Source organism: Crassostrea angulata, chromosome 1, assembly GCF_025612915.1.
Source record: "Crassostrea angulata isolate pt1a10 chromosome 1, ASM2561291v2, whole genome shotgun sequence".
NCBI classification, from domain to species: domain Eukaryota; kingdom Metazoa; phylum Mollusca; class Bivalvia; order Ostreida; family Ostreidae; genus Magallana; species Magallana angulata.
In genome coordinates, this window is record NC_069111.1 from 12,882,239 (window position 1) to 12,906,601 (window position 24,363).

The 24,363-nt window shown below is 35.5% G+C and overlaps 3 protein-coding genes and 1 pseudogene across 11 annotated transcripts in view; 2 read left to right on the forward strand and 2 right to left on the reverse strand.

Moving 5' to 3' along the window:
• The window catches only part of LOC128175619 (uncharacterized), a 23,134-nt gene extending 19,575 nt beyond the window's left edge, over positions 1-3,559 (forward strand). For all 8 annotated transcript variants that reach the window (XM_052841396.1, XM_052841402.1, XM_052841419.1 and 5 more), the window contains one exon: positions 882-3,559. In XM_052841396.1, coding sequence (XP_052697356.1) covers positions 882-991 — 110 coding nt within the window. In that variant the 3' untranslated portion in view covers positions 992-3,559. The remainder of the gene's footprint in view (positions 1-881) is intronic.
• LOC128175604 (protein PIF-like) lies at positions 2,864-10,961 on the reverse strand. 2 transcript variants are annotated; one of them, XM_052841366.1, is made up of 13 exons: positions 10,482-10,961; positions 10,228-10,239; positions 8,721-8,978; positions 8,317-8,591; positions 8,099-8,207; positions 7,783-7,977; positions 6,851-7,111; positions 6,644-6,682; positions 6,284-6,436; positions 5,150-5,508; positions 4,774-4,870; positions 4,576-4,655; positions 2,864-4,355 (listed from the first exon to the last, which is right to left on the reverse strand). In XM_052841366.1, the coding sequence occupies exons 1-13, from the start codon at positions 10,873-10,875 to the stop codon at positions 4,281-4,283; spliced, it is 2,307 nt and encodes a 768-aa protein (XP_052697326.1). In that variant the 5' UTR covers positions 10,876-10,961; the 3' UTR covers positions 2,864-4,280. The 2 variants fall into 2 exon arrangements, with proteins under 2 accessions (XP_052697326.1, XP_052697335.1); XM_052841375.1 differs by lacking the exon at positions 10,228-10,239 and having other exon boundaries at positions 10,482-10,960.
• A 1,109-nt stretch (positions 10,962-12,070) lies between these two features.
• LOC128161785 (probable muscarinic acetylcholine receptor gar-1) lies at positions 12,071-16,272 on the reverse strand. Its single transcript, XM_052825180.1, has 2 exons — positions 14,621-16,272; positions 12,071-13,272 (listed from the first exon to the last, which is right to left on the reverse strand). Exons 1-2 carry the CDS (start codon positions 16,204-16,206, stop codon positions 12,417-12,419), a joined length of 2,442 nt encoding a protein of 813 aa, XP_052681140.1. The 5' UTR covers positions 16,207-16,272; the 3' UTR covers positions 12,071-12,416.
• A 1,849-nt stretch (positions 16,273-18,121) lies between these two features.
• Positions 18,122-24,255, forward strand: LOC128160005 (uncharacterized; annotated as a pseudogene).
• Positions 24,256-24,363: the final 108 nt, after the last annotated feature.

A 24,363-nucleotide genomic window follows, 5' to 3' on the forward strand; every position in this document is an offset into this window, starting at 1 on the left:
CATTGATCATGAATGCTTATTACAAAAGTCCATTTAATCCAATTTCCTTATAGTGTGAAATGAAGGCAAAATGATATTAAAAATAGATTCTATCAAATTTCTGTCATGGTTTTTTCCTTGACTAGAATTTTATTCGTAATAATAATTTTTTGGAAGAATTGCTAGCTGATAGACTAAGTATGGCAACTTTCAGATTAATGTCTCTCTTTGCTGTAATATGAAATTATGTCGATATACACAGATGAAAGCTGTATGGTTGTGAAGAACTGTCACATAATTGTCATTTAAATCACTCACTATTCATGTGATTTTTTTGTCATCCTTCATGCATGTGTTTTTATAGGATAACTAAGGTAAATAACTCTTGATGTGGCTTGTAGTAATTTTAGAGTGGTCAGTTTTGAGGTGTGTGTGCAAAAGGGGAAGTTGTCAGTTTTTAAAGAGGAAAAATATTATATTCAAATACATACCGGTATACATTTTTACAATGTATTTGATGCCGGTTAAGGTACATCTACAGGTTAGAGTGGTGTTAAATTTGCAGTACTGGGTTTTCCATTACAGTAAAGTAGCAATAGATGTACATGCACATGACACACCCAAATGTTTGACAAGTTGTTTTAAAAATTAGATGCAAAGTTTTAGCCAGTATTTGACCACATTAGAGTGTAAGAGTGAATTTTGCAGACATATAATGTTAAAAAGAATGTAGTTGTGTGCATTAAAAGCCAATGTTTTGAGTAGAAACGTAATTGATTAGTATTATCATTTTCATACTAATACTACCGGTTTGTCATTTTATAATCACATTTTGATATTTACATTGCATAAAAATCATTTTTATATGGTACAATAATCTTAGCAATATTTCCTCCTTACAGCTGTGCTTAAGATATTAGAGGGAAGAATGTCCCCTGTGAAAGGCATCAACAGAAAAATAGTTAGTCCTGTGCTGTCCGTAGCTAAGGATCCGGATGGAGTTTGGGTCTAATTATACATGGATCTTATATGGAGTATGGATCTGTGTTCCAAGAATCTTAAAGTACCGATAAAACTGGATCGTGCAGAGCAACAACCAAAAAGAGACAGCACTTTGATATTAACTGTAAAAGGTTCCCCATAAGTATGAGACTTTTAAGTCAGGTAGAAAGATCTGGATCCACTTGGGTCAAATGTCTCCTTGTTCTTGGATCCAGATGGAGTTTGATCCAGATGAGAGTATGAGGATCAAAGAGTAGTGAGGTTCTACAATGTAGTTGTAAATGAATCCTTGCACAACACAAAATTTAACTGTAGAAACCAGCTTCTGACTTTTTCATATATTTTCATATATTCATTTATCATTACATCAAACAATTTTATTTTTCAATTATCAATATCATTATCTTGTTGTCCTAAAACTTCACCCATGTTCAATGCATCTGGAGTCTTTCATGTACAATTGCAAATTTGAAAAGAAAGGAACAAAAATGTTCTTTGAATTTTTTTTGTGAAGTAAAATACAATGCACATGTATCCTTTAAGTTAAATTTTTTTTTAAGAAACTGTCTTTCGTGAAAAAAGCAGGCCTCTGTAAAGTTGAATTGACTGCTTTGAAGTCATGTGTCTTTTTGGTAAAGGTGTTTATTTAGAAAGAAAAAATGAAGTCAATCTTTACACTAAATCACAATGGTGAAGTTTAAATATTTTTTTGTCCTGATTTTTCTTTTGTCTGTCGTAAAAGCCTGATTGTATGATTGTGCAGTTCATGTCTTTCACTCCGATTTAAAATCATTTGTTTTCTCATCTCGGTGTCATATTTGTGATATGTTTTTTTTGTTAAAGAATTTCTTATCCTTTTCTGGTCATATTTTGTAAGATTTTATTTGAACAAGAACAATCTGATTCAAGAAAACATTTAATAGTGTTCCTTATTTTAATATATATTCTCAAAATCAAAGACTTAATAATGGAAATTATTTTTGTACTGAATTTTTGGTATGTTTATTTTTGATGTTTACAAAGTATTTTTAACTGTACGTATAACAAAATTTGTCGTATCTCTGTCTTATCTCCACATTGTACGTATTAATTTTTATCTAACTGCATTGTTCAACATTATACAATATGATGTCCCAGTCTGATAAAATAGATAAAACATGTAAGTGTATCTGCACCGGGTGTGTTTGAGGTTATATTTGAACCCACTAATTGTTTGCATCACTCTCGGTTTCACTTTATCAGTGTCAATTATCACCCATGAAGCTGTATGCTATTTTTGGCTTGAATGTATTCCGCAGCAAACCAATGTGTGTTCAGATATTAAAACATTCCACAGTGAACTCAACATGAACCAAAGATTGTTTGATTCTTCCTGCTTGGCCATGCACACAATAATATTCTCTTTTTTTTTGTTTCATTTTGAGGATATATTGAATCAGGAATATGAATAACAAATGCCCGCCATGTGTTAAGGGAGTTAACTCTTGCTGCAGTCAAGTAGAGTAATTTATTTTGAATTTTGTCCTGCAAAATACATTTGATATTACCCATATGAAATGTCTTTGGCATTTGTAACATTGCATAATATGGCACTGAAACGTGTGCATTGCAAAAGGATGGGACCATTATAAATTATTACATGAATACTAGAATACTGTACATTATATGTTGCACAGAAAATGCGAATTCCGAGAACCATTCCACTGTTGCTTTTTGAATGGGATTTTTTTTTGGTCAGAATAAGACAGAATTATATTTGTCTGTTAGAACTTTTCAAGAAAAGTCTTACATTTTCTTCTTTGTATATTGCTATTTAATTTAGGAAGACTTTAATACTCAGAGTATATTTTAAAGAAAAAAGGTAAAAGATTGTTTATGTACATGTATGTTGAAGATGGGTATTTTGTCCCCACTGTAGAACATTTGTCCAATTTTTAACTGTATATATATATGCATTATCATATTTATCACTTATGATATTCATTAACTAATCAGCTCTTGATGCAGAAAAGAAGAATTGAATGTTTTGTACATAATCAGAAAAGACAGAAGAGAAGCTTACTCCATTTCGATAAAATAAGGGAAAAAATGAAAAGTATTTAGAGAAGATAAGTTTTTGTTTTCAAAAATTTGGGGTAGAGGAAATCATTATAAGAGTAAAGTTTTCATAATACTGCAAATAATGTTACAGATAGCATTAAATCACAAACCGTGTAATGATTAAAAATCTTTTTGATATGATGCTATATTTGTCCTCTTATGCAGAAATGTTGCAGAGATTGGACACAAGGGCTAAGGCTGTTATGACTATGAAAGCTTTGTATGCTATATATTTCAGTAGCTACAGATCAAACCATGCCTAGCCTCAGATGAACTTATTGTTTATCAATGTTCCAGATAACAGGTGTTTCACCACAATATTTGTACACATGTATGTTTCTTGCCTCAAAGCTGCGAATTGTTATTGAAGGGTTGTGAGAAAATCTTGTTATTTTGTTGACATTCCTAGAATATACTGTTATTTTGGATAATGCATTGTTATTAAATAATATATGTATATTAAATTTTTAAAATGTTACTATCTCATTACACATCTTGTTTGTCACAAATACCCCAGACCTGATGAAGAAATATATTACTGTTGGATTAGACAATGGTATTTCCAACAAACACCTGGTGTTATTTTAACAGTAAAATGCTCTCTTTGGTGATTCATGTGGTACGAAGGTAGGAATTATTGCGGAAAAAATAACACAATCGGGTTAGCAATCAATTTTCTAAATGTGTTGTATATTTTTTATAAACAATGTCTACCCCTACATAATTTACTCATATGTATTAAATAAGAGTGGATATTTTCTGAGAGAATAGGTTATACATTGTATTTTCTTTGTTAATAACGATAATATGTAAGGCCAGGTGCCTGTTACAAGCTTTTGTTGATATACATCACATCGAGAAGTTTTGGCTCAAATAATAACGTCGGCGAAAACGTCCCATTACCTGAAAACTTTCAGGGCATAACTTCAGATAAATCAAAAAATTATTCAAAAATAAAAACAGAAACAACAAGTGAAGTATCAACCTTCTTTTATTTGTGTAATACATACAGACGACTACCTACAATAAATAATGAATTGTACAAAACTGATGCAAAGTGAGGGTTGAGAAGGGCCGCTTATGCGCTGAAGACTTCGGGATGCGAATTCAACAAGTTCCGGGTGGGTTTTTTATTTATTTTCATTAATTCTTTCATTAGATTTGGATTTCGATTTCCTGTTTGTAGAATTTAAATGAGTTTATAAAAATCCACCGCCGTAATCCTCGTCAAAGTACATGTCGTCTGGTGGCATACACTGGGTGAAAATCTCCAACTGAAAGGAGAACGGGGAAGTCAGTTTATGAAATTATACCATAATTGTTTCAGCAGCATTGGATGAAGAAAACTGTTTTTTCTCTAAGTTTATCTTGATTTAGGCGACAAGTTTCACTATTGAAATCATTTAGATTTCAATTAAATTTACATGAAATGTTCTGAACATGCAGTCAGTAAGTGGAAATACAAACAAACATACACACTACACTGTAACTCACATCATCTATGTCTCCCTCGAAGTCGTCTAAATTCTCGCCATGTCCTATTTGTAAAGCACAGGGTCTGGACTGAATTTTGCCTTTACGGAAAATATATAGGCATTATTATCGTTAAAACAAATTTATTAATGTTGCTCCTCACTGATGTGAAAGCCTTAAGGTTTATATTTTGTCAATTTAGTAAATGAATTATTTTACCTCCACCCGGAATCCATCGAGTGACTTTGTCTGTATTGACGGAACCCTGAAGACGGCCGAGGTTGTACGAGTATTTCACATTTTTCCATTCAGTTTTCTGTAAAACATTAAAATCGAGTTTGACTGCTTAGAATTTAAATTTTGTCAGGAAAGGAGATGACTCTTACTCACAGATATTACATATTGCTGGTTAGCGGGCCATAAACCATCATTCCTCCTTACCCATAAATGTCCCAAAGTATTTATGTGTATACCATGCTCTTGGTTTTTGTTAAAAATACTCAGTAATTGAATAAAAGAAAACAATTTGCCCAACAACTTAATTTCCTCTAAAACACAGCGTATTAGTGACTAACTACAGAATTGTTTATCTCACCGGTTTTGGTAGTTCTATCTGGTTGTAACCCCCGTTTTCGGTATGTGCTCCAAATATGATCCGGTCTTTGTCTTTGGCAATAAGAATGGACGCATTGTTTCCACAATCAGCGTTACTGATCAGCGCCTGAGGTCGCCCGGAACTGTTGGTGGAATCTCGGAAACGGATTCTCAACATCACGGAATCTCCGTAATCAACGTTAGACAGCTGGGGCACGCGCAGACGGCTTTTTCCGGAAAATTTGGCAACGCCCCCGGAAAAGGACACGTTGTTGTTGACAATGTATACCGGTCTTTTGTCTCTTTCATCTTCAAACCCGTCTGAGAAGTTCAGCTTCAGTTTTGACGTACATTCCGCCGCTGAAGATAGAAAAGAAAAATTGCTTTCATCGAATCATTTATTATAGTACTGAAGACTAATATTTTTTGTGACAAGATAGGAAGTATGGTCAATATATAAAAGTCTGTCCCAAGTTATTGCTTCCATCGCATTTTGATGGTTTTTAATAAAATTACACATACCTTTGAAAGAAATACAGTTGAAATCGTTAAAAGGGAATATATCCAAGATATCTTCATTGAACAATAACCCTTTTCACTCAGAAAAATTCACAGGAACGAAAACAGATTCATTACGGAGATTTATAATGGGGCATGTTTACATCTTTTCTCCATTCGGAATACACTCGGAATACATCGCGCAAATTTTTAACGTTATCATCCGGGCTTATTAATGGCTGTTGCAATGCAAAATCTCCGTAGACTTTCAATGTGTATTGAAACCTGAAGCGGTAGAGGGGGCGTTTCAAAACAGATAATCTGGACATTTTTCATATTAGTGGATGAACATAGTTTGAGCACAAAGGTATTTACTATTATTAAAATATCAAGTAAAAAGTGGTGGAAGCAAAAACTCGGGGCAGAGTTATAGATAAGTTTTGTTTCACAACGTTTCATCATTTTAAAATCAAACAGAGCAGAAACAATCATGGTGAAAAGTTGACAAAAATCTTTTAACTGGATCCGGAAAGGGTGGTTTTTTGTATTTAACAATACAACATTACATCTATATGGAGTAGTTGGGAACCGCTTAAATATAAGGTAATCATAACTCAGAGGGAGACAAAGTACTGACTTTTGTTGGAGGAGTAAGGCACCGTGGTAGTACATTCACAGTCCGCCTGGCTGTACTGTGTCCCGGGGGCACACGGCATCTTGATCCACCCATATCGCTCCACGAACTGCTCAAAGCTGTTAGAGTCTCCACGGACGGCCTTCTTGTCGCAAACTTAGGAAAAATAGCAAATTCAAATTTAAAGCTTTGTCTTTCTCTACAATAATTGGCTACATCCTGATTTTGCAATAGATCAGGCATAAGGGACATTAGGGCAATTGTAGGGACACATAGAAACACTTTTTAACTAAACTTCTTAAAAGATGATATTATAAAAGTAATTTATGACAACGGAACGAAATTATACATCAAAAAGTTTACCTGGTTTCCGTGGTTTGATGTTTAGTTTGGGTTTTAGACCTGGAATTGCAAGAAAATAAATAAATCGGAATACGTCTAATATATTTCAAATAACTCAGTAGTTGAAAATAAACTGTTTATTAATATGTATCAAATTTTTTATTGTTTTTTCTCTTTGATTCCACGCTTGGATCTCATTCCATACATGTTATGTCGAATGTGAAATACCTGGAAGTGACATTTCTCTAAGTGGAGCATTCATTTTAGAATCGATTTTGTCGGACATAATGGCTCTCGGATTAAGGTGTTGGGTTGGTCGAGGCGGACAAGGATCTTTGCATTTGTTGTCCGGAAGACAACCAATTCCGGAATGATACGACGTGCCGTACGGACAACACATCGGGATCGACTCTCCGCCATCACACGCCCAGAAAGAGCGACAACTTCCGGGGAGGTCGTAGGTCAGCACTTCCGGGTCCAGACAGCGGTCTGAAAGAAATAAACTTTTCATTTAGTAGAAGTAAGCTGATACAAATTTTGATTTTCTCGGATTATTGAAGTAAGCCAACTATTAAATTCCAAATATAGTGTATTGTTGTTTTGTTTAATTTTATCAGCGATGTTAAATTTCTAATAGCTTACTTCATTCAAATAAAAAGTTTATTTCCGGCATGATAAGTGAAAACAAAGTTGCGTTTGTCTTTGTGTCTTAGATTTAATTGATTTCCGGATTGATTATAGAGATACATGTACCCTGAAAAGTATATGCATACAATGCAAAACATCGTCACTTTTTGAAAGTGCCATACATAGATAATACAGACAGGTAGTTTTTGACTAGTTATACGGATACTGGAAGATTGCATTCACAATGGATAATTTTTTTCACAAAACTTTTAAAATATTCAAATTCAAATTTAAACTGAGATCACGTGACTAGTCGCTGATATTACTGGTGTCCTCGCTTTCGCTACTGCTGTCGCTGACGTATTGTGCCCTATAATTTTGCCTATGTCGCTTTTTGTTTGATTGGTTTGCTACCTTTACTCTCTGGTACAGGTAGATATAATTATCTCTCATATTAAGTCTGAACTTCTTGATAAGAGACTGAAACTTTTTGGATTTTAGAAATCCTCTTCGAACACGAATTCTTCGCTCACCGGTCGGGCATTTAACCCTGTGTGCCGGTTGGCAAGTTAAGGATGATTGATCCCAGAAGTTTCCCCACGGGCATTCCTGGTACGACATCTTCTTCAGTCCGTTGTTTCCGAAGTAACACTGAATAAACTTGGAGCAGTCCGTCGGGTGACGTGTAAACCCTGCGCCATTTGACATTTTGCAACTGTCGCATGGATCTGTGGACGAAATTTCAAAAATGAATAAAATTAAAAGAAAAAAAAACTACAAACGTTTAAATGTTTTTGCTGTATATAACTGTACATGTAATAGGCATGCTAAATTAAAATATCTTTGTACTTTTCGGCTTTTTGGTGGTGGGTGGTAAAGTGGTAGTGGTTTTGGTGGTAGTGGTAGTGGTAGGTGCTGGTGTCGTCGTTGTTGTCGTTGTTGTCGTTGTCGGGCAGACCTGTGAAAGAAAAAAGTCAAAGTCAACGTCTCAAATAGTTACACATACACTTCAATAACAATTAACACGGAATGACCTCGAAGGAAAAACAAAAGCAACTGTTACATACTTGAACGACAAGTGAAGAGAACACAAGTTTGAGTTGGTCGAAGCTAGTGACAGAGAGAACTCGGGTTCCATTTGAGGCAATTGACTTCAGTTCATTCTCCGCGATAAGGTCCGACACACCGACCGCATACAGCTTGACGCCTTCAGATCGGGCCAGCTCGCTCTCTTTGGCAGTGTCTCTGGGGTTTTTGGATATTCCGTCGGTGATGACAACGCCAACCCTTGGAACTCCGGGACGGCCTTGCTGGGAGAACATCTTGCGGAGTGATTTTATACCTTGCAAGTAAATAATGCAAAGAATACTGTACTGCTTTCGTTTAAAAGACGATTGTTGGAACACTGTATATGGGAATGATTGGGAAATTTGTACCATATAATAGAATAGACATGTAAAGTTTTTTGTACCTAAGTCAGTTCTTGTCCCATCTCTTGGGTGCCGTAGCCCCAGGATTTTACTTTTAAGTTGGCGTCTGTCGGCGCTGAGAGGAATTTCCGCAGCTACATCACTGCTATACAACACGACACCAAATCTCGCCTGGTCCTCCGCCAGTTGTAGTCCATCCATTAAGTCCACAAGGGAACTCTTCAGGGTTTGGAAATCAGGGGAGGTAATACTATCAGAGCCGTCCACCACGGCGACAACATCAAGGAGGTTCCTGCAACCTTAACGACAACAAATCCTTAACGACAACAAAACCTTAACGTAACAAATCCTGTGAGAGACTCCTTGATCAACAGAGATACAAGCCAATCTCAATATTACAATATCTCAATATCACATTGAACTGCCCTTCAAAGTTCTCTCTCTCTCTCTCTCTCTCTCTCTCTCACTTCTTACCTAGACATAAAATATATGTTATGTGTTTGTAAACAATGCAGTTATGATTACAATGTTGTTAGGAAGAACACGAAAGAGTCATTACCGTCACACACCTGATACAACCAATAGAAAGAGCATGTACAGGTGGTGGGAATCCATGTTTGATGGAAGGGTCAAGGTGCGTGTCTTCCATCCATAGCGAGGTTAGCTTGACACTTACATTGCCGGTTACAAGCGTGTGTGTTATCATGAACAATAAACAATATTTGTCTTTTATATATTGATAAGTTTAGCATATACATGGAGTACGGGTCATTTTTTACCTTTTTTCAGCAAAAGTTTGACTGGGAGATTGACAATATTAGTGTACATGTATATACAGCTCTTGGAGATTGGAATTATATGCTGAAAGCTGAAGACTTGAATACTATGCCGACTTATTTTTTTAAAACTCTAAATCTGATACCAATCTACACAACACCAGAAAATGAGTGAGCTCTATCTTATGTAGTTTTCACGAAGATGAAAAGCGAAATTCTTAGGCAAAAAGTGCGATCTTTTAACATCATTCTAAATGTATGTACACTGCTATCTGATGCAGTCATGTCAATTCTATCTTCACATTTTGCTCAGTACATAAAACAGATACTTTATCAACATAATATGAAGTTACTAGTAAATAACAAATTATATATGTCTTCTTTAAAATATAAAACCCATTTTCATCTTCAGCAAAATTTAAAATGTTCCTACAATCGCGGTTGTATAGAAATCTCTTTAAATCTCTTAACTTAGAAGAAAGCCCAAACGAAAATGTTGGCTGTTTCAATGGTCAAAAGTTGTTCATTAAATGAGATAATCCAAATAGCGCATGCATGGAGCATTATACTATTGCTACAGCAATTCTTTCTTCAGTGATCCCTAGCATCCGATAGTATGCCAAAGCTCCAATACTCTAGCTACACCTTCTCGATATCTTTTTACTACATTTTATGCCGCATTTTCCTCCGTCGCGCTAAATCTACATTTATATTATAGGACAACCTAGTGTCTCTTTGAATTATTTACCATTTTCTACAAATATATACATACCTGGATTAATTGCTTTAATGTTTAAAACGAAATAATATGATCAACAAAACTATACAACCAATTTGCAAAGATAATTCTTATTTTATTTTACGATTTACATTTCTCAAGTAGAAAATTACCTATATGTGCATTTTCGTTTCTTTTCGTCAAAGTTCTTATTTTATAGTCAGAAGAAAAAATGTAATTTGAAATTAAATTTTCAAACCATGATTTAGTTTAAATAAGTTTTATTAAGAAGAATGAGAAAAAAATACCTTGTTTTGATTCAAATGTGGTTTTTCCTAGTTCCAGCTTAGATCTGGAAGAGTCTATTCCAGCTACTACAGAGTTTGGTGATTCTATCCCGGATTCTATCCTAGCTTTTGGTGACTCTATCCTAGCTTTAGGTGGTTGCATCCTAGCTTTTGGTGGTTCCATCCTAGCTTTAGGTGGCTCCAGTCTCGCTCTCACTGGTTCCAATCCAGTCTTCGGTGCCTCGAACCTTGCCTTTGGTGGCTTTATTCTTGACACTGGAGACTCCACATTGATATTTTGAGGCTCCATATTTATCGTTATTGGCGAATCCGGAAGCTGTACTCGAATACCACCAGGATTCGGAATAGATCGGCAAAAACCAATGAGGCAAAAAACTAGCAAAACTAAATCCATTTTTTTGTTCGTATAAGTTGTGTTAGGAAAAATTACACTTCTCCCATAGGCCTCAACAACCGAACGTGCTTCCTTTCTGAGTCGCGGTGGTAAAATAACGTCCGAACTGGCACTCAACGCGGGCTTTTTGGTCCGTTGATGTCAACACTTACAACCTAAAGCAATTACCTTTTTACAGGTTTCAGTTATTAATTAATGTTCGTCATAATTAGCGGTCAGAGGTAATGGACACTACAGGTTCGTTAAGCATTGTTTTCAGGACTAGGACGGTATTTCGCCGTGTTCCTCGCTTGTTGGACATGGTCTTTGACTCTCGCGCCACGGCGAGTGCTATTAGCGACTCGTGCATTAGTGTTGTAAATGTGCGAAATTTGTATCGAGGTTTGATTCTAAATTGAACAATGGATTTTATTTTGTAATTTTAAGTAGAACACGTACGAAAATAAAAAAATGTGTGTTGAAACTTGGTCCTCAGAATCGAACTTATATAGCTGTTGAAGCTTGTTAATTGTATCTTAAGGTCACAGGTCATTTTTGCCATCTAGTTAAACATGGATATAAGTGTCGTTGTCATCTGCACATTTTACACAACATGTTACATAAATGCATAGTAGTATTTTGTCTATGAAATTATTAGAAAATTTTATTTGAAACATATTTAAAAGCTTTTTATATGGCATGCTTCCACTTTCACGTGCAAGATGATTTTTAGGGGGAAATGATTATATATATAAATTTTCTATATGATCGATTATGGTAATCCAACGTTAAATCTAAAAAATGCAAGTCTCTGTTACATGTTTACAATATTCATAACTCAAATAATCAGTAAATAGTATGATGGGTAAACATTATGAGACGATTCAAAATTTAATGATATTTTTTATGAAACTAGTTATCAACATTAAATTTTATTTATGTGACATGCTGATATTCAACGTTGTGATTATTTGCAGAAAGGAGAACCGTCATTATCTTCCATGTCATATTTTATTTTTTTTATCTTGTTTTTTAATTATATTATCGCATTTTTCTTGCATGTCAACATAATTATGTTGCGAAATGACATAACTAAGTTGCAGGTCGACATTTCATAAAGTAGAATAATTTGCATGTTTGGAATACTATTCTTTTATGCTAGTTTTTACCAGTCTCTAAGAATTTCAACAATGCAAATAGAAGAAAAAAACAACAGTTGGGAAAACTAAAGTTTAATTGTGTAAAGAGTACTTTATAATTAGTACTAAAATATAACAGGATAAATAAATCATAATCAACAATATAAAATGCGATTCATTTTCATTTCCCATTCTCTACTCTGAATCGTTTGAACATTAATGATCTACTATCGATAGTTTGTTGTTTTAGTAATTAGTAAATGCACTGCATTTCGCCGTTGATACAAATACAAAATATCAACTTCCGTCATATATCAAGTATGGTTTGACCCTAAAAGGGCACACTAATCCTGAGAAAATTAACCGTTAGATTCACTAAGATCACGAAATATCACAGTTTAATATGACACTATATGACTCTCGTCATTCAAAAGGTATGGTTGATCTGTAGCGGACGAGTTGACCGTTTGGCGACTTGGTTCCCGCGGGAAGTGTGGCCAACCAGACGACATCTTTAGCCGCTTCCTCCACAGATTTTGGTTTTACACCTTGACAAGTACCATCATCGTCCATGTAGATGGCGCTGCCCTGTGATGTCATCCATCCTGGACAGCATGCGTTGATTAAAATGTTTCGTCGGACATCCCCGGCCAGTTCTCTGGTCAACACCCGAGCTAATGCCGTCAGAAATATCTTAGCAGTCACACTCGGGGAGTCGGGCCAGCCATAACTCTTGTGGTTCCCAAACTTCACCGCTTTCATGTATTCGTCTGTAAGAGTAATAAGTTTATAGAGATCTGCTTTTTCAATGTCCAGTTCTTGTTGCAATTTTTCTCCCAGTTCTTTCCTTTTTCCAATGTATCCATTTGTAAGGATAACGATGCGGCCATGAGGACGCATATGAGGAAGTAGAATTCTGCAGACGTTAACGGTTCCTTTGAAATCGGTCTCTATGGACAATTGTGCTTGTCGAAATAATGGAACTAGTTCACCTTTCTTGTAGGTGACTGCGGCGTTGTTGATGAGGATATCTATGCCACCATATTCCGACTTAATGAAGTCCTCAAACATACGTATGCTGGCAGCTTGGGTGATATCCAGCTCGTGGAATCGAGGACGAAGGCCCTCGAGTTTCAGATTCTCTAGAGCAGCCTGACCTTTATCCGTCATACGTGACGTCAGGATGACATCCCCGTCAAACTCCGAACATAACTGTTTGACGAGTTCTAGACCGAGTCCTCTATTAGCGCCGGTGACCACTGCTACTTTTCTCCCCATTCTGAAAATTATACAAGTTTACATTGATTGTTCTTAACTCTATTTCAAGAAACACTTCATAAACACATGCAGACATTGTATTTTATCTGATTTACAATCAAAATGTTCATTTTCAAGATATGTAAAAATACAAAAACATATGCTATTAATTATGATTTTATAATTTGTACATATAACAAGTATTGTAAATGCTGTATGTTTTGATAACATCACTGAAATATTCACAAATTATCTGCCAGGAACATGTTGTTGTGATTAAAGTCGAATTAATATCGAACAGTCAGTAAATTGGTACTAATGTCAAAACCATAACGGTCCGTCACCTATAACGATTGTTTTAGATGATAACATCTATAGACACTATGAAGATGACCACCGCTACGTTGTTGCTAATATAAACTAGTTCGAAATTTCTCTGATATTTCACCAATTTTTATCATTAAACCGACGCTTCTATGACCAGATTCTGAATTGCTGTACTTATTTACACCGGTAAAGTTTGCATTCATGCAAACAACGAATTAACTTCGCGCAGATTCATATGTAAATTAATTAAACTTACCTTAATGTCACACAAATAGCAACTTGGGAATTGAATCAGGTCTCGACTTGATACGCTTATAGAATTTAAAGTCCAGGTCCGATTTTTTTTTTCATGTTTCAATAGCCTCATTATAATCTTGTTGGTTCAGAATGTAAACAAACATGGTACGTGGTTTGATATCGATATATGTTGAAGAGCAGTTCATGGGAATATTTGGTCTGCACCCTCAACATACGTCCTTGATGCTTTATATGTTGACAACTTTTTCCATTAGAGGATTTGGTTGTTTTAGGGGAAATGACTCTTATAAAACATTGAATTTGTTGTCATGTAGAGATGAATTTACAGTGTAAAATGTATGAAATTGGAAACATAGTTTATAAAAAATTGAATTCATGTATGAATAATCGATAGAATAGAGAAGATTGGAGAGGGGTTATCCGGAAAAACACAAAAATATGATTATGCTAATGTTACTGAAAAGCGAAGAATCCCTTTTGTGCAGGTGTCTAATTTGTGAATGTTTTAAAAATTTCAAATACTGCTAAAATATGTCGTGTTGTCACACTAAACCTCTCACAAAATATCACAATAACAATGATAAAACATTTGAAATAAAATTATATCTTTATTGTATATCTCTTTGGAAAAAATATTCAATACAACTCATAGAAGTCATACAAACTGATTTTGTTTAAGTTCGCATCTCTTGCATACAAAAGTTTGTGAGTTTGACATTGTGATCTTTCTGTACAATTTCTTGTAAATGTCTTTGCAATGGTTTCTGAATTCAAGGTCAAAGAACCCGTAGAAGAAGGCATTCATGACATTATTGATGAGATAAAGTCTGAGGGCCATCAAGTAGAAAACGCGACCTTCCTCAGTCAAGTTATCCTTGAACTCTGGCTTGATGGAGTAAATCACGAGAACAATGATATAGGGGTAATAAGTCACGATAAAGGTCAAGGTTATGAAGAACAGAAGTTTAGTAATGCGTCTTTCGCGTATGCTTTCTGCTTCCTTAGATTTCTTTCTCTTTCTGAAAATTTTCGTCAGCGGTTTCTTGAACTTTTTCATTGATTTGTTTGAAGATGTTTTGTCCTTTGAGTTTTTAGGATCGACATCTACGTGAAGTTTCGAGTCGTTGTTGCCGGTTGATGTCATGTTTCTTTCCTCTGTTCGATTGCTTTGCCCTTTGCCCAAGATACGTGTAACATTGTTTTTACAGTCGGTGACAATGATATCCGGAATAGCACAAGACTCCTCGGAAGTTCCTCTTCTGTTCAATATTATCCCTTTTAATGCTTCCGGTACTTGAACTACTTTAGTGAAGATGCGCCTGATCGATGACGACTGTTGAAGAGAGTCATTGCACTCACACAACTGACAAGTACTCGAAGTACTTTCAATATTGTTCCTATTGTTTTCTCTTGGGTTTGTAAACACACTGTCATCTTCATTATAATTTGATAATTTTCTATCGTCCGAAACCTCAAACTGAATTTCTATCTCCACCGATTCTTGGGAATCGCTGGAAGCAGGGATCGGCGAGTCAACGCCCGAATCCCGGTCTGTCTTTATTGATTCAATGGACCCTCTTTGTTGAAGTTTCAGATCCTCTGGATAATTTTGCGATTCCTTTGTAGATTGTTTTGCATGGAATTTAACAATCCTGGTTGATCGCATGCGTTGGTTGTGTGCTCTTAACGCTTTCCCGACAAAAGAGTAAAGAATAGTTAAGCTAACCATACAAGAAATTATTATAAAAAGTTCAACGGCATAATACACATAACCGTAATAGGTTTCTGACGCCTCATCTGTCCATGAACATTCAGTTCCGTTCACGTACTTGGATTCTATGAAAACAGTATGGCGGCCATAAATAAGCAAGGCAGGGGAAGTCGCTATGGACGATCCAATGATAACCACAATAATGGAACGAATGGCTCTCTTTTCTGTAACTTGCAGTCCATTTGGACGACATATTTTCCGAAATCTTTCGGAAGCAATCACCACAAGCATCAAAGCTGCCGCAATGGCTAGATTGGTATCAAAAAACCTAAAAATCTTGCAGGAGATTGCATCAAAAAAGGTATAGGGGTGGGTCTCGTCGATAATCTGGAAAGGTATGGAAACAGTACAGCCAAGCATGTCAATACATCCAAGACCCAGAACAAACACGCGGTAGGTGGACCGCTTGATTTTGGTTCCAAACACATACAGAACGTGCGCGTTAGCGAAAATTCCAACAAACGACAAGATGGAGAGGACCAAGAGAAGAGGCAGGCGGTTGATGCTCTCCTCGGCGTTAAGCTGGGCCAGGAGTTCGGGCCCATGAGTGCTGTGGTTCAGCATTGGAATAAGGTCTTCATCAACAGGATGAAGCGCCATGGCGCTCGTCTTGTTTTATACACCGTGGTCGATGTGGTGGCTTTAGGTTGGTAATGATTCAAACATCCTATGCTCGGGTTCAGTGGTGATTAAGATCGTTCTGACTCGCGCATCCTTCTGACAAGACAGGTTACGAAGGGGGACACAGAGACATGTATATTTTTGTCTCCGCGAAACCGATTATTTTGATTGGTAATGTTGTACTTTTGATGAGTTTTAGGGAGAAGTTACGTGACAACGATCTTATGTACTTTATCAGTGCATATTCACGTGTGTACATTTACATGTTTATACATTTATATTATGTTAAGATATGAAAATCTAACAAAGAAAACAACAATATACATTTGTGAATTTTAAAATTAATAAGGATTAAGTCAACTTCTATACATTGTAGGTATAACAAATTCATTATGAATAAAAGTAAAAGGAGAAAATTAATTGTATTAGGACCACAAATCGTCTCTGTCAAGAGAGAAAAATTAATAGATTTAATCCCTTTCATTTAAATTGTGAAGAAAAAAAATATTTGATATTCTATACATACTAGCTCCAAGAAGAATAAACACGAAAATTGTGAAATATTATTCCTACTAAAATCACCAAAAAAAACCCCAAGAATTTCTTTTTACAATTACGATAACGTTCATGTTAATGCGATAAATGGTAAAAATAGTAAATTTCAACTTAATTAAAAATCAAATTGCAGTACAGATATGAATGTTTTATACAAAAAGCCATTGTTACTGAGAATGCAATGGGTTGTCCAGAAAGATTCATGAGATGGTCAAAGTTCGTCTAATGAAGCGCACTCAGTTACGTAATTACAAAGCGCCATTGAGCTCTTCTCCTTTCAAAGCCTTGGTCTACTGTGTTGAGTCAGTGTACCATTTGGTTTGTGGTGTTGAAAGTGTTCTGACTGACATCGTTTTGACAACACAGATAAAGTTTAGTCGCATAATTATCGATCATTATTTTTATATTGCACTTTTAAGCCCCCTCAAGTATTACCGGTATGTAACAATAATTACATGCAACTTTAATTTCTAGTAAGAAAAATGTAAAATCACATGTTTAAAGTTTAGAGAGACCGAAACATTCGCCGAACGTAAAGATGAATATTTTTATACTATTTATCTCTTTTGATAGAAATCAAGCTGTATTACATTGTAATTAGATATACATGTACTAGTAATATGCAAATTGAAATTAGAATGTAATTTGTGTTTGCTACCGCCAAACCCCCGAGAAATAAGAAAAACATATATAATGGTAAAGAAACCTATTTTTGTAAGACATGGTCATAAATTCACTATAAGCTACAATATTGACATAAAAATATGTGGTTTGCAAATTAATTTTACTATTTATCTACATTGATATCGATATTGAAACAATGATAGCGTTAATTCTAAATAGATAAGCTTAGTGATACGGTAATAATATATGAACGCTTGTATTGAATTCAATCTACGTTGGATGACAGGTAGCAACACTTATTCTCGAGACCCAGTAATTGGTCACCGAATACGAACGTGCATATTGTGAATTATACAACGCAATGCAATAGTAAAAAGAAGACAATTTACGGCATATTCTATTGAATCACAGACTCCTGACGTTTTACACTTTTCTCTTACTGAAAAAAAATCCCTTGTGATATTGTGATGTACTTATCATGGAATAAAGATTTTTTTATTAAGAAAATATTGTAAAACGTCGGGTGTCTGTGTATTAATAGACAACCTAAAATGTCAAATAACTTTCAAAATATCAATTTTGATAAAGCAAATTGAATCCGATTGGACATTTCAAACGAAATACCGTAAAAAAAAATATGAAAAAATTATTGATTAAAAGATAACATTAAATCAATTGTGGAACAATAAATACTTTATTGAAAGACCAACTAATATTGACGCTACTTGTCTGGATAGCATTTTTGGGCATAACGCCAATATCTTTATTATCGAATAAACATTATTGTTTATTCTTTTCTTCTGTTTCATCATTATTACAGTTTTTAATAGTCGTTCATAATCACATAAATCCTCGTTTCTGGAGACAAAATACCTCTCCTCAGATATGCGATACAAGGATTGAGATTTTCTACGGCGTCATATTTTAGCTTTAATATCCTTAAATTCCCATGTCTCCCGAATTTCCACAATTTGTTCTTATATGATTTCCTGTTAATTATTCCACTGCTCTTCTAGATTTGTGAGGATCATTCTGTCACTGGAAAAATTCGTTCAAGGTAAATTATGCAGAATGGGATGGTTATGAAGGGGTTCTTTTTCTTCATCTGACGAACACGTAACTAAAAGAGACAATGAGGAATTTCTTGAGGGTTATGACAGTGTTCTCTGTATTAACAATGTCAAGAGGTATGTATATTGATGTCTATTCATACCCTTTTGGTTTAAAAACACCTTCAAAACGATGAAGGTACACTTCGTAATGCAAACTAAAACAAAATACTTATATTCAAATATTTTGTATGACATGATATTTTAAAATAAACTGGAATATATATACTGTATACAGGGTTAATTTCGCCCCGTGTAATTTTCGCCCTTATGAAATTCTGCACTTGCAAACAGTTTCGCCCAGACTTGAAATCGCCCAGATACAGTTGTGTTTAAAGAGAAATAATTTTGATATTGGACTTCACCCAGTTTTAAATTCGCCCGCTGATAACAAGGGCGAAAGGGACGAAAATAAAAAGGGGGTGAATATTTCCCTGTATACAGTACAAGGATAAAGAGAAAAGAAGAAATTAAATCGTTTGTTAGAATGATATACAAAGATTATGTTTTCTACAGCTTACAAGAATGAAGACATTGTTCTCTTCGTGAAGCAGGGACAGGATGGGATTTCTATGGATGAATTTCTCTCGGACACAAACTATAACCAGACTCTGAATATCTCTAACATTGTGCAGAACAAATTGAATTACAAAAGCCAATTAATGGATAGAATCTACACAGATCAGTTAGAAAGTGTAAGTCTATCATTTTAAAGGCACACATTTGTTGTCCAAAGAACTTTTCTGCACACTGTTGTGCTTGTTATTTTTTTTTATAATCAAAAAGATTCATCCACTGTGTGACCATATTGAGACAAATGTGCCCTCAGTGAGAAAAAATATAAGTATGTTTTCTTGTTTTTCTGTGGTAGCTTACTTTACAACTTTTGAACGTATTTGGGGATGTGCTCTTTTGGATAACGTACCTACACCCTACAGTGAAGTCGGGATTCAAAATCCAAAGTCAGCTACTGAGCTCCTCGCACAGAATTGACCAATCTAGCTGCGAGATACAACGCAGGTACACGTAGATCTACCCCCCCCCCCCCCCCCCCAAATAAAAACCTAAAAGAAAAACGAACAAACAATTTTTCATTTCTCAAATCAAGAAAACAACCAAATTACTGTGTATGTATTAGCGTATGTTGATTTCTGGGGGAAAAGATGTCCACGTGCAGCATGCAGTAAATTGTTTTCAGTTTGTTTCGTACTTTCCACGTGGTTTTTCAAATGCACAAACGCATTTTTTTGCAGTTCCTATTACTGGCAATACGCGAAAGACAGAACAGGCATCTGGTATGCCATTTATGAAGGATTTCATCTTGCAAATATCCCAAACTATCCAAAATTTATATTCTCAGGAAGCAAAACCAAGGGAAATGATTTGGTAACAGGTGAATAATGATAACCAAACCCTAACACGGAGTGTCGAAATTTCATCCATTTTGTTTTAATCCAGAGATAATCCAGTAATAACAAAGTTATCAGTTGATGTGATATTGTGTGTCCTTTTCAGATTCCTTTGTCTTTTTGGGCTGTTACAACATATCCAGCTTTGTGCCACCTACAATTAAATATGCTTTGCGAATTTGTCAGATGCTATGCGAAACAAGAGGAGAAATCCATATGGCAATAGGGGTAATGCACGGGTGTTAGAGAGAGAGAGAGAGAGAGAGAGAGAGAGAGAGAGAGAGAGAGAGAGAGAGAGAGAGAGAGAGAGAGAGAGTGTAAAAGTAAATCGTTTAGGGATGGAGAGGGAGAATACACAGTCAGATAGGGAGAGAAAGATTGAGAGATTTAATTAAATCTTGGAGCATCCACCTTCAGTTCAACGGGACGTGTCACTGCGGGCAGGTTCAGAGATACACCTTGGCCGACATCGCTAGCTGTCCCGTATGTGAAGAGTTGTCCTCCCTCAGGTGCCCGACGGAGCGAAACATATTCGCCGCGTACCAGTTAAACGGTAAGCACATTTTTACGCCAACAGATTCAGATACATATGTACATGTCTAACTTGTTCTCATATAGTGAGCTCCAATTTTACTATGACCTAAATGCATAAAAGATGTCGTTAATTGGATTATTGTGAATAGATCTATTTTGTTTAAGACGGTCTTATTAATAATTAAATCAATGTTGCGCTCACTTTACAATAGGTTTTGAAATGATAGGTATAATTAATGATTTTCTTTCCTCTTCACCTTAATGAATGATGTCAATCAATTATAAAAAAACAAACAAACAAAACAAAAATCAAACAAGCAAAAAAAAAAAAGATCATGCGCGGATCTAAAGGGGGGGGGGGGGGGGATCACCCCCTTTAGATCCGCGCATGATCTCTTTTTTCGCTTTACATACATGTAGGATTTAATGAATACAGGTATACACACTATTCGCTGCAAGCGTCTTAAACAAAATGGAACTGTTCACAAAAACCTGGGTTTTTTTAGGTAGGAGTACAGAGGCTAATATAGCCAATCAATCCTATAACCTGATATTCAACGCCCGGATAGAAACACCAACAAAAGTATGGAAGGTCGGTACATCTACGTATATACAGACAGTGCTGAATTATAGCTTCAACTGAAATGGTACAAAATGATGTTCGATGTGTAGTTCGATGAATATTGCAATAACGCATGATGAAAGAATAGGTGAGCAAGCTCACATTCATCACGCCCCCCAATTACTTGAAAATGGTACAGATAATGAATAGCAAGGTATTTGATCAAGGGCATAACTGTAAAAAAAAAAACCCAGCAGATTTTGATCAACAAAATGTAAAGATATCTTTGACATCAATATATTACCCACGTCAAAAATACATCAGGGGCAACAATGACATAGAATGTAACGTCCGGACCAAGAAACCTGTTGTTTTCATTCGTAGTTAATTCACTTTATAGCGAGTAATCGGATAAGAAAATTTTAGTCTATGGTCGTCGTGACCAAGCAATAGTCGGGTACTCGAATACTCGTTGCTAAGCTACTTTTTCCAAACCAAAAAATAATTAATTTTAAAGGACGATAAGATTTACATATTTTCAGAACTCGATTCTTTATTCCTCATCAATCTAAAATAGAATTTGATATTTTCAAGATTTTTTTTTGTAAAATTAACATGTCCATTTCATCTAACCCCTCATGGATCACGATTGACACCCCCCCCCCCCCCCCGGTGGAATGAAAAAAAAAACTAACATGTTTACTATTAATATCGTGATTTATTTCTGTTGAAAGAGTTTTTTTAAATAAAAAATTAAATGTGTTTCTCGAGTTATCATTTATAAATGCATTATATTATTTGCAGGCTGCTGAATTATTAGGCAGTGGTGTGACCAATGCCGCACCACTTTACATGACCACAGGGGTATACGTACACACACCGCAAATTTACTATGGTCAACAACAACTGTACTACAGCCCATGGGAGGACTGTTCCTCATATCAAAAGCTTGAGGTACCGGTACTTACTGCGTCAGAATTAGAACCATTTTAACAAGAGCTTGGACTTTGGGTTGTTGTGTTAAACAGCAATGTGACGTAGGCCTGTCTATTTCATTGTCAGCCACGGCTCTCTGAAATCAACAAGATTTGTCTGGCTTTTGGGCTAAGATTACAAATTCGGTGTAAATTTCGCTTGAAGTTGCGTCTTTATTAACTTGTTTTGACGCAAGAAATAGATAGTTACGTCCTACTGAAAGTCCAAGGTCTTGTTAAAATGGTTCTAATGAATTTTAACTGGGGACTTCTCCTTAGAAACAGTTCAGGCTATTCTGTTCAATGCGATTCATTTTTACCTAAATCTATGTTAACATTAAGGAGATACTGCCGGTGAGTTGAATGTCATTACAGTTAAACTATACATGTTACATTTTATATACTTGCATGTTGACACATTTATTATCAGACGTAACTTGTTGCATCTTAAGTGTGTGTTTGGGGGGGGGGGGGGGGGGGGTTAACAACTACTGCATAAGATCAGGTTACCTTACTTATTTCAAATACATGTAACGATACAGTATCAATAAAAATAATCTGATATTTCCTCGTCAGTCGGTGATACCAGTTTCCTTGTGTTGCAGTACTTCAACGACCCGAGTGTTGTCGTCCCGGTGTTCTGCCTTAAGTTGACTCACCAGCGCTCTCTGCCGTTTGATCTTACTTTAAGGATACCAGTACCTACCGGTTTGTTTATTTAAATATTGTTTAATGTCCATTTGAGATTCTTTCACCTAGTAAAATTGAATCACTCCTTTGACTCTCATCAGAATTAGACTTAAGTTTTATACTTTTACAAGTATTGTTGATGAACAATTTTACAAGTCTAGTTTGAATTTAATTGTCCCCTTTGATATGTGTCCAATGAGGGTTTTTTTTATCATGTTGTTGCCCCCTATAACACAATCAAACAGCACAATGCAACTTTTACTGCTTGGCTAGATTGAGCGCATTTGTATCATGTGTATACGAAGTAACAATTCCACTTCATCGAGTCGCTGGCTTCAAAGAGATAAAAATTGCAACTTAAAATATCTACTGGTAAAAGTTGTTTCATCTAAGACAATTATTTATCATATCAATTATCTTTCTTGCCAAACTTTTCATATTTTTAAAAATTTCTATTTGTTTAAGGTGGAAATTTTTTGGTTGCCCAGAGCATGGTTGTCTCAGGAAAATGGACCAAACAAAGTAAGTTTCTCCAACACAAAGGACTGCATGTATATGCCCAACTTGAAGATTCAAATTAAAAACTGTTCAAAACAGTCTGACCGTTACTTTTGACATGCTATAGATACCCAAATAACAGAGGGCTCCATGTCCAGTGGACTTGATCTGAGGATGACAACAAGCCATACCATCAATTCAAATACACAGGGAACAATGGAAATATCAAAAACGGCAACCTCAGATTTACCGTCATCATCAATTTCCCTTGGTTTAAATAAAGATAGCACCACAACAGCACAGATCAGTGGAACATCAATGGATCAGAATAGTAACGTGGCACCATCTACAACACATTTCAGTTCTCCACAGTATGAAAGGACTGGGAACACAATTCAAACATACAACAGTGATAAAGTACCACCACACCCAACTTCTAAGCAGATGCAATCACAGAAGAGAACAAGTTCACATACTGATATAGTTAGCCCAAAGCCAAGCGGTGAAATTTCCAAACTTCCCTCACAAAGCAATAAATGCAAGTCATGCACTTGTGTGAACATAACCAACCACCTTACACTAAATAATGTAAATATATCTCTTAAAGAAATAAGGAGCAAACTACTTTTGCCACAGAAAAACCTTTCCTCCTACGTCAGACAAAAGCGGAGGCAGATGACGACCGCCGGAGTGCCGCTGACATGGGATATGTTGGACTTGCCATTATCATAGCATGCGTCAGTTGGGTAGTGTCGTCGGATGTAGTACACATGTTGTACATCATCAAATGTGTGATGGTGAGACAATTGTGTCAAGCATCAAAAAAAGAACAACGGAAATAAAAACTGGAAGTTGGGTATATCATGTACATAATTATATGCATTGACTATTATGCTTTATATTATGAGACTTGTAGTCTAAATATTGCTTGCCAAACTAAGCCAGATTTTTTGTGTGTGTTGACTTCAAACTTGTTACTTTGGCAAATAAAAAGAATGTCTAATATTTACAATGTATGTATAAATTGAGAAAGCCTTTTAGTAAAAGTCAGCATAAAATCTAACAAAAAATTAGAATGACTAAAATACTCAACCACATAATAAACACAACTCTTTTCAGCCTGTACAACAGATCATTGTTACACAAATCTCGCATGAAATTATAGTTGATGGTAATACCAT

Bases quoted from the DNA above. Each gene is read 5' to 3' on its own strand.
- LOC128175604 (XM_052841366.1), bottom strand. From the start codon at position 10,875: ATGGATTTAGTTTTGCTAGTTTTTTGCCTCATTGGTTTTTGCCGATCT. The intron at 5,509-6,283 runs GTCAGTACTTTG...TTCTATCTTCAG, and splicing joins GCCTTACTCCTCCAACAAAA to CGGCGGAATGTACGTCAAAA. The intron at 4,356-4,575 runs GTGAGTTACAGT...TTCTCCTTTCAG, and splicing joins TCGAGGGAGACATAGATGAT to TTGGAGATTTTCACCCAGTG.
- LOC128161785 (XM_052825180.1), bottom strand. From the start codon at position 16,206: ATGGCGCTTCATCCTGTTGATGAAGACCTTATTCCAATGCTGAACCAC. The intron at 13,273-14,620 runs GTTCTTTGACCT...TATAATTTTCAG, and splicing joins ATGAATGCCTTCTTCTACGG to AATGGGGAGAAAAGTAGCAG.